The sequence below is a fragment of the Empidonax traillii genome, unplaced genomic scaffold (genome assembly GCF_003031625.1).
Source record: "Empidonax traillii isolate 1590-97213 ecotype Southwest subspecies unplaced genomic scaffold, ASM303162v1 scaffold424:size506307, whole genome shotgun sequence".
Classification (NCBI taxonomy): Eukaryota; Metazoa; Chordata; class Aves; order Passeriformes; family Tyrannidae; genus Empidonax; species Empidonax traillii.
In genome coordinates this window covers 400,798-411,399 of record NW_020955617.1, presented here as the reverse complement: position 1 = coordinate 411,399, position 10,602 = coordinate 400,798, and the positions used below count along the sequence as shown (strand labels likewise).

At 43.1% G+C, this 10,602-nt stretch overlaps 1 protein-coding gene across 2 annotated transcripts in view; it reads right to left on the bottom strand.

Annotated features, from left to right (window-relative positions):
- ERBB4 (erb-b2 receptor tyrosine kinase 4) overlaps positions 1-10,602 on the bottom strand; it is a 369,309-nt gene that overhangs the window by 9,335 nt on the left and 349,372 nt on the right. The window contains exons 25-26 of one of the 2 annotated variants that reach the window (XM_027894313.1): positions 2,864-2,911; positions 1,684-1,975 (exon numbers count right to left, since the gene is read on the bottom strand). In XM_027894313.1, the coding sequence (XP_027750114.1) occupies positions 1,684-1,975; positions 2,864-2,911 (340 nt within the window). The remainder of the gene's footprint in view (positions 1-1,683; positions 1,976-2,863; positions 2,912-10,602) is intronic. The other variant, XM_027894314.1, reaches the window with a different exon arrangement.

Here is a 10,602-nt window from a genome sequence, read left to right as displayed (position 1 = left end):
AGGGCTCTCCCAGAGTCACAGAGAGGTGACTGAGCCACGGAGCAGTGGATTTGCCAAGGGCCTTGCTCTATGTGTGATGAGGTCTCACAGAAGAGGCAATCGAGCTGGGCAGGAGGAGGTCACCTGTAAGTGGGCTGCAAAAGGAATGGCTTGGAGGTGACACGGGGGCAAGAGCATCTGGTTGTGGGGCCCTTGCAGCAAGATGCAAAAGTATCCAGTTCATTCAAGGCTGGAAATCATCAAATCAAACCCACTTCCAGTATTAATTCTACCTTTCATCTCCTTACAAACCAGGGTTTCCAGGCCACCACCATTACTGAGGGATGCTCTCAGCCTGTCTGTGCCACACAGGATGCCAACACAAGACTTCCATCTCCAGCAGCATAGCACTGGTCAAGGGCTCTGCAGACATCCCAACCACAGAGTCCTGCCTGCAAGGAAACAGGCCCTGCCTGTTGCCACAGGGTGGTCATGCTTTCCACTTCAGCTCTGGTTTTATCTAGGATGGGGCCAAAACTATTAGAGGCAAAAGTTCAAGATCCAGTGAATACCTTTGAACAGGCAACTAAAATGTCACTCACTGAATCTGAGATGAGCAGGCACGTGTGCACACACCAAAAGCACAGTGGGGAATGTATGTTTTTTAGCTACGAGAGACAAGAAATGCTTTGATTTGAACCTTGAAGCTGGCACAGAACACACAGCATGTGTCTGTGCCCAGGGAGTCAGGAAGAAGGTGCTTTCTCCTGACCTGCTAGTGCCACATCCCCGAGGGCTCAGGGAGCTTCTGTTCATGGAACTCTGAGGATCTCCAGGGTGCATCTGCATATGAATATGTGTGTGGGCTCACACTGAAACTAATTCTCACTGCAAAGGAGGATGCTGAAGTGCAGGTCCATGAATGGACTCCACAATTGCTGCTGCTCCGTTCCCCCCACGCAACACAAAGGATAAGTGGCTTCCAAATTCTTAGCAAACACACTAATGGCTTGGCATTTACATTTGCATTAATTTTTTTAAAGGTAATGCAAAGGTTTGAGAGCACATTAGTAATGACACATACCCTTACATCTAAATGACAGCTGTCTCTATTTTAAAAGGAAGAAATGAATGATGGCAAAGTGGGAAGTGCAGCACGCTGAGCTGGCACAGGTCTAAGCAATCTTCACCTTGCAGTGATGGTCTCTCTGAAGCAACTCTTTTTCTTTCAATCCTGAACTTCTCTTGGGTATAAAATACCAACTGTGTATATTGGTTCTCTGATAGGTTCAACTTGACATTTATCAAACACGATGCCATGAAAATAAAGCAGATCAATAAACAAAGCAAAGTGGGGACTATGGCTGGCCAAAGAGAGACCCTTTTCTTGGAAATGACTGAGGATTTGAGTTTGTATAAGATGGGAATTTGGGTTTTTTTTTCATTCTTCTTGTTATTTCTCAAAAAAAAAAAAAAAGGGGGGGGGAATTACCAAACTTGACACATTGATACATTTGAGTTTTTTAAAGCAGAAAATCAAGAAAAGAAAATAAATCCCCATGTGAAGACGTATTACCTTAGTCAGAATGTTTCAACCTTGCTGGGTAACTAAAGAGACATTTTTCATGAAAAGCTGCTGATGTACAAAGAGAGAGAACACAGTCAGACTAGACCAGGAACTTCTCCAGAAAGACTATTTTTTACCTGTTTTAGGTTTGTCTCTCATCGGTGTCATGTACCCATCCTCATCCAGCTCTCCCCGGATGACCCGCTCGGGCATGAAGACTGTGGGGTCGGCACTGTACCTCTGGGTGCTGCTTTCCTCTTTTGCCAGGGTTGCCACTTGTTTTCGCAGTGTGCCATTACAGCAAGTGTCTTCAAAGATCTCTGCTGTGGCCCCCTGAGCAACTGGAGCTTCTGGTATTATGCAGCCCGGAGCTCTGTATGGCATCGGCACGTCTGCGGTGTAGCCACCATCCCGGTACACAAACTGGTTCTGTTGGAAAAGAGGAGACAGCATGGGCAAGGAGGGGACAGGGTTCAGTGGGAAGGCATCGCTGTGCTCCTGTGCCTTTCCTGACACACTTACTCAATAATTCATTTCACCCAGCAGGTGAAGCCTTGTCCATCCTGCAGGTTACTGTGCTCCCAGTACTGCAGAATCACCAGCACCACGGGCTCTGTTGTGGACTGGCAATGCATCCCTCTGCCCAGTGGTGCTCAGTGATGGAAATGGGGCAGGAAACTTGTTTCCTACTAAGCACGAGGAGGTTGGATATACACAGCTGCAGGCGGAAAACATGGTATCTCCTCTTCTACTACTCTGGCAACGACCCCTGATTTCTGAGAAACCCTTAAACCTCATGTTAGGGAAATCTCCTGACTGGAGATGGAGGTCATTATCATCTCTGCTAATTCCTGAGCAGCATTCTTTTAGGGTGTACTGTGCTGTGAATCACAGGGTCACCCACATCCTGTGTAATTCCATCAGGAAGTGCATTTAGGCTGCAGAACTGTGTTTGTACTGGCACCTCAGCTCAATTGTTCAACTCAACCTACCATTTTGCTTGTCAGCAAGGGTGTGAAAAGAAATTTTGACCTCGTGACCTATAAATAAGAAGGAAAAATGTACAGATTCAACCAAGCCTGCTACCTAAAGACTTTTTCAAGAAAAGTTGGCAGAATTTTGGGTGTGGGTCCATAGAGTTTGCACACAAACCCCAGGCTGAGTGTGAAGATCTTGAATATTTGATTGCTCTTATATACAACTCATTTCCTGTTGGCTTTTAGGTCATTTGTGCAGGAAAAAGGGGTTTGAAACAGAAAAAAGTAGTGAAGGAAGGAGGAAAACCTTAAGGATGAAGGCTGAATGTGAAATACTTACTCCTGACATAGGGGTGTAGGCAGGAGGAGGGCTGTGTCCAATTTCACTCTAATAGGAAAGAAAAATGAATGATGGATATGTAACAAGAGGTCACACGGATGAAACAAGTCACCTGAGCTGCATGAGCTAATGGAGAGAAACATGCACGTCAGTCTCATTTCCTAACTGGATCCAAAATTCAAAGAATTCAGTTATGGCAAATGTCTCATCTGCAGCAACAAGCTGTGTGCCTCACTAGTCTTAGGGAGAGCTACTGATCACACTTAAGCTCACACTATGAGTGAAGGTTGTAGCAGAAGAGGGAACAGAACACACTTTACCAGAGGTTACTTTTTTACAGAAAACAGCTGGATACAGACTGGGCAGCAAACCTCTAACTTGGCAGTCTTGTGTAAAAGGCTTGCTTGGGACATTTGGGAAGACCCCTTTAATCAGGGAAGACCTTGAAAACCGGAGATGCTCTGATTGCAGAGGTCAAATTCCTTCTGAACCCTCTACAGATTTACAGTCCACTTGTAATGACACATGGGCAGTGACAGGTTACAATGCAGAATGTGTTAGACAAATGGATAAAAAGCACCCCCTGAGCCTGCCAGATGCTACTGTGAAACATCTATGGATGGCTGTAAGACACTGCACTGCAGGAGACTTAACCTGCCTTTGAATTACCCTCTGATCTCATATTTACTTGAGCTCAGGCCAGCTTTCCATCTACTCCAAAAAGATGGAGAAGACTGAAGACTGGTCCATGGAGGGTGGTAAAGTTTTAGGCAACCTGATGATTACAGGTAGGATCTAGAGAAGGAATACAAAGCGGTGACTAGAGAGAAAGTCAACAGCGAGGAATCCAAAGCTCTGTTGAGAATCCTCTTCCCTCATTGTAAAGCTGCCAATTTCCTTCCCTTGCACCTGCAGGCTGTGAGACTGAAGGAGTTTCCTTCTTTTGTCTTCTAAGGTGGCTGGAGGCCCCTAGACTGCACAAGTAAAAAGAGCTGTAGCAATGCTGTGTTAGTGCTCTGTGCAGGGGATGGGAGTTGGCTGCTGTCTGCTGTTCACAGACACTAAACCAGTGACTGGAACCACCCCTTTTCTATCCAGCACTACACTATGCTATATTACACAGGTCTCATTTACATCTCTCTGCTTTCACACAGGCACTCCCATGAATTTCCACTTGTAATTCATTGTTTCTGGCTGAAGAAGGGGAGAACTGTCTTGAGTTCTTTCAGTTCCCAGCTCACTGTGATCTCTTAAAGGTAACTTAGAGAAGCAGGTCTTTTGTCAGGAGGCTGGACTTCAGCACACAGGGCTATGCTCCTCTGCCAGTAACCATTTAGATCATTAGCAGCTTAAAACAATACTGTTCTAGGATGGTCACATTATGTGTCTGGGGGCTCTGCTCCACCCTCAGCTCAAAAGGCTAAACTCACAGTCCTTACCAAGAAGATCTCTTCTGGACCGTGACAATGTAATAACAGGTCCTCTTAGCACAGTCCTGTCCCAAGATGCCAGGAGAGAATGGACTGGCATTAATGCATTTATTGCTATTTGTGCTGACAAGATCGTTCCCAGTCAGTGACTTGCCAACTAAGATCACAATAACGGTGTTTTTTCATGTCTCACCTTTAGCTCTGGTACTAAACATAACTATCTTGCAGCACCCATAACACAGACCCCAACACACAGCCCTTCGCCAAACCACTGCTGTCTGAACATATTTAAACTTCTTTACTGTTTATCCCCATGAGTTAATGCCCTGTGGCCACTATTCCATAAAAAAAGGAGGCAAAGAAAACAGCTGTCACTTAGTGGGGTTGAAAATTGTTTTAAATGTCCCTAAATTCCCTGCTAATTCCAACATAAGGACATAATTTATCTTCCAACACAACTACCCTCAGGTCAGGACATGAATCACACTGTAAGAAGAAAATGCATTTAGGTTTTTCCAGGTAAAACTTATATAGCTTCTTTTCCATGTGCAATTCAATTAACTTTGTTGATTTTTGGGGGGGGAAGGGGGGAGGAGGTGTTGTTGTTTTTGCATCCTAAATAGTATCTTGGAGAAAAAAAGATGATGTTCCTATACTGGGAAGCTCTAGGTTTTTGTATTTGTGATCCTGAAAGTCTCACCTAAATGATCATCCCTAGCTTGTTGAGATGGACAGACACTAAGGAGTGTGGTTGCTTAAAGACCTCACCACATAAGCCTACTTAAAAAGCCTCAACTTGCATACTTTAAAAAAATAAAATAAATCAATACTGACTCCCTTTTGATAGTGTAATGTGTGTTATATCCACTAGCTGTGGAGTGCACACATCCATTGACACCGAAACTCTCAGCATGGTCTAGAAAGAACCATGGATTTTTAAGGGCCCATGAGAAGCTCTCATCAGCAACACCCAAGATTTCATTCTTTATACCACGACTGAATTTTAGGCAAAAAACATGACAATGGGGAGAAAAGATAAAACCCAAGAAAATGTCCCATTAAGGCTTTTCTGTCCTGCTAAGCCTTTTCTGAGGCCCTCCGGTGTGAAACAACAGTGACACATCAGCTGTTGTAACAGCTAACGTTTGCGTAAAATGAGCCTGGATAAAAGAGCAGTAAACAACACTTCTGTGAATATTGGCTTGTGTTCTTGCTTTATATTTATTAATCTAATTTTCCAATTCCTTGCTCCTCAAATTTCCCAAAGGTAAATATCTCCTTCTTTATAGTGGAGACATAATATTTTCCTAGCTGTTTGTTAGATTGTAATGAAATCAAAGCCATGTTGGGTCCTGCCACTCACGTAGCTGTGTGAATATGCCTCTGCCATCTGAGTCCAGCACCATGCCTGAGCCTGGCACCCAGAGCTGTGGTTGTGTGCCCATGCTACGGCTCATCCCACTTCAGCTGACCACAGCTGCCTTCAAAGCTGCACTCGTGGCACATTTCAGGTGGAAGAAATGCTGAAGGTGCTCAGTGGGGTGGTGCTGCTGCTGACGGGCAATGGGTGGTACAGGACTGTCATTAAACAGAAAAAAACAGGACTTTATTTACGGCATGATCTGGTCCCCCCATACTTTGCTGGCTGGCACAGACTCCCAACAGCCCCCCAGCTGCTGCAGAGCTGGTTTTCCTTGTCATTCACCACGATGTGCATACACATTTGAACAGGGTTGCACATATTGCTGTTTCTTGTTCTTAAACAGCCTGCTAAGCTCATAGGACTGAAAGATTTTTTTTTTTTCACTAAAGGAAAGGCAACATCAGTGTACACACACACACATTTGAACCTACTCTGATACTGCTCCTATCTGCATGAAACCAAGCTCTCTTTCACTCTCCTTCTGCTCCTGTATGTAAAAAAGACCAAACCTTAAAGCAGGAGTAAAACACTCCCACCTTCTCACATGGATCGCTCCTGTTCAGTCTCACAGTCCACAGTTTTGATCAAACTCTGCAACACTTCTTTGTAGCAATTCAGTTCTGGGCTGTGTGTCTCCAGAAATAACTCACTTTCCTCCTTTCCCTAGAAATTCTTTTCCTGATTTCAAACCAAGGCAGTAGCCAGGCTCAAGTCACCAAACCACAGCATCCTAAAATGCCAGGCTGAGCAGATCTTGCTGCAAGCACCAAAATTCCAGCAGTTCTCTAGGAAGGAGGATGGCTCATTTATGTGAGTGGATCTGAATAATGTTTGGGGTGCTTTGGTGGGGCTACAGGCAAAGTGCACAACACAGAGCTGTCCCACCAGCCCCAGGCAAACTCCAGCTACATTCCAAGAGAGTAGTCTGGTATTTACTACTGATCTGAACTGAAATTCAGATAGGAACAACCACCTCAGAAGAACAGCCATCTCTGCCTGGGTGCAGTCCTGCTTCCATCTGATCACAGAACTAACAGATTACTCTGCCCTGCTCCAGAGAGCCCCCAGCAAACATGTCTGAGATGAAAATCAAAGGAAAGAAAAAACACACACCATGATATGGCTGTGTAACGTTAAACAGAAATGAAATGCTATTTGTACAGTAATTGCTAGAAGGCTTTGCTGACCTCTGGGGGTTTCTGGTCCCAGCCCCTGCTCAGAGAAGGGCTGTATATAAAAATAAAGGAGTAGACACCTCCCTGGGGCCTTACAGTTCAAGCATGTCCATCCCTACAGCTCACACTACCATCATTCCAACTTTCTCTTGCACGATTTTGTCTCCTATAAGAGAGAAAGAGTCTCTCTTATAAACTCTCTTAGAGCAGTCCATATGCAGTGGGAGAACCAAATCCGAATAAAGCCTTCTAGCAGTAATTTAGTCTGGACTGGGGACAGTGAATGGCATATATCACAAACAAAACATGCCTAATAAACCTGGCATAGTGGTATGAGAAAGAACAAACCTATATACTGCAGAGTATGTCCTGTGTTGTTACTGGGAAATACCAGACATAAACCATGTAGAGTCTAATACTTCACCAAGTAAAGGAGTAAAAGATGACAAGACCACCAATGAAAATAATCTCTTAAGAGATGCACAATTCGGGCACAAATCCCAGTATCCAGGCACACTGACAGGGAAGGAAGGTGAAATGCTTTTACATAGACTCATCTCCTATACCTGGGATGGGCATAAAAGATTCTCCTGCTATATGGCATCAAAAGCTCTCCCTGGTAACCCCCAGTTCTCCAGACCCCAGAAATCTTAATCCTTCTGACCATCAGAAGGGCTGGCAAACAGATTTCAGCTGGCACGATATGCAATTTGATCTAAGCATGATACAAGTATGAAGATGCAAGGATTCCGTTCCCGATTATTTTGTGTTAATGCACTGTGAGTGTCATACAGGAAAGCAGGAAAGGAGACAGCATGCACGTGTCTATCTTTCCCTTCCAATCTCCTTGACTCCCATATCCTTCCTGTCACCCGTGACGAGCTTTTTGTCACTCCTTTTTAATACAGTCTCCAAGACACTTTACAGTGAATGGCAGCTTCGAACACTGGGCCGGTTCCCCACAGTTTGGAAGGGACAACACACTATTTCCTAGTTGTTCTATCAATTCCCTGTGGGAGAGAGGGGTCAAGGCACTGCTCCTGCTCATATGCTGCAGCACCTGTCCAAAACACAGGAGCAACAGCAGCTCCTTTTCTGTACAAACCTCGAGCTTCAAACCCCAAGACAGGGAGAGGATGGGGCACGGGACCAAAACCCCAACACGGCCATGATTTGTGATTGCAACATGGAAGACAAAAAATGAAAAAAAAAAAAAAGCAAAAAAAAAAAGCACAAAAGAAAGTTGATGAGCAATCCTGGGAGCAACAGCCCCCTCCTGTGTGCACGCTGCACTGCCATCTCCCTCAGTCTGTATTATACAGTAATCAAAGGATATTCTGAGCCTCTCAAAATGCCATCAACCCTCATTGAGAATGAAATAGAGCACATCTCCACTGAAGCCTTTACAGCAGTAATCATTACAGCACGCTGGCCTGAACAGGGAGCTCTTACAGACAAAGATGGGTTTTAAAAATAAAATAAAAAAGCCTTCCTAAAATCTGAATAGAAACTTGATGATAATCTCCCCATTTTATTATGCAAGGGGGAAAAGAAACCCATAATTGTGCACTCTTGGTCTCTTACAGCAAAGAATAGGCTTCTTGATGAAATGCTGGGTTGATTTAGAGCAGGGCTGAGGTTCTGGTAGCAGTAACACTCTAAAAGAACTAACCATCCAGCTGATTTGGATAAAATAATCATTTTTTAACATTTTAAATCTAAGCTTCATCTGTGCCTTCTCCCACTTCTCCCCACTGCATCTTTTGGAGAGCCTTTTTATAGCTTTGAGAATTATTTTTCCCTCCTCTTTCACAGCGTTTAACAAGAAATTCAGACTCTACTTTGGCTAACAAAGGCCATTTTTTAGGCTGTGCTGTCATTCAACTCCATTGCATGTATGTTTAGAAAGTACAGTATTTGGTATAAGTTGCTCTGGAGTCCTTTTGCTGCCTCACACCCACAGCATTATCCCAGGAGTGCCATTGCTGTGGGACACTGAGGGCAGTCCTCCCAACCATCGTAGACAGACAGATGTTTAAATGATAACTTCCTGGAGCTGTTCCAGGTGCATTTTCAAATCATAGCCCCTTGTATGCTTTTAATATTTTAAGAAAACCACAAAGACGAATCCTCACAAACAGATGTTTTCCACTAAAAATTTCTGCTTCACATCTTGTCATAGAAGGAAAATTTTCTCCCAGCTCTCATAATTATTTCCTGACTCTCAGTCCACTTTTCCATCTACTGAATTATGCAGAGTTGTTTAGCTTGCTGTTTTCCAAGAATGCCTCATCAGTGCAGTGTAGAAATATTTATTACTTACTCTTTTTATATCTATTGACTTTTTCTTTTCAGGAGAGAAAAGAAAATAGATCAGCTGCGAGCTCTCTCGACTGTTAACACAGCCAGCAGCTATTCATGGATTAAGCAGATGCTGCCTGATTTTAAACCAGTTTATATTAAAGCTCAATGAATTTACATCTCACACATCAAGATTTGAAGCAATACACAGCTACAGTTTCTTCCACTAGTTCCACTGAACGGTAACTTGCAGAAAGTACTGTGGGAGGGGGGGTTATTTGTTACTAAATACATATTAAATTTGTAGAAACAAAAATTCCATCCAGTACTTTAGGGGAGTCTGACTCTAAATCTATATGCCTGAATGCAAGAGAAAACAGCCAACACGTTAAAATAAGTCCTGTTCTAAGGCACTTGACCTGCAAAACCATGAGGCAATTCAACAAGTTGGTCCTGATAATCAGTTCAGGCTAAGAAGGGCTTACTCCTTTAGAGACACCACTGATTTCAGCTGGCCTGGCTTCAAAGCAAGAAACTAATTGCCATAAAGTACTTTCAAAGAATTCTCTGTGAAAAGCTGGGCATCATCTATTCTGTTTGAGTCCTCCATCTGAATTTTCTTATCCCCTCCTCTGGCAAACTTAGCACATTTTAAAAAGGCACTTAAATACTCATGTTCTAAACATACATATTTTGTGAGAAGCTTTCCTTTTTCATGTAAATTATTAAGACTGAAATAATTTTTCAGGTAATGTATTTTACAGTGTATTTTTGTATGTTTACTCTCACTACTACTTCACCCTGAGTAATGAAATTAGGCTGACTAGTATTAATCTGGGTTTACCTCTTGCTTTTCATGGACAAAGATGGTCTGATGCTATCCACACTTCCAACAAAGGCAAGAAACAGACAAAGAGGAATTTTCCAGATGAAAAAAATTACAGTAGGTAAAATACTTGTGGTGGTCTACCAGACACTAAAAACCCACTAACATCTACTGGGAACTGCTTAATGTAAAAGGCAGAGCAGAACGGAGAAGAGCCTCCTACCATTAGGACGTCATTAAAACTTAGGAAAGCAGAAAATTGGAATTAAAGATCTTGAAAGAGAGTTTGGTAGGACTTCCAGAGTTACCCTAAAAGTCTGAAGGCAGTAAATGCAGCCAGTTGCCTAGACCCTACGAGAAAAATACAAAATGTAGTACTCGACAGAAGTCATACAGAAAGGCTTCATATAAACTTTCCTAACTAATCAAGCAGTTTTTCAAAAAGCAAGAGAGCTCATATACTGTTAGTTAGTGTCAGTGTAATAAACTGAGACATTATAAAATATTTTGAAGCTATGTCTAGTTAATTTACAAGATTATTTATTCTGGCATTGGAGAGTTCATTGCAACACTTGCATAAGGAA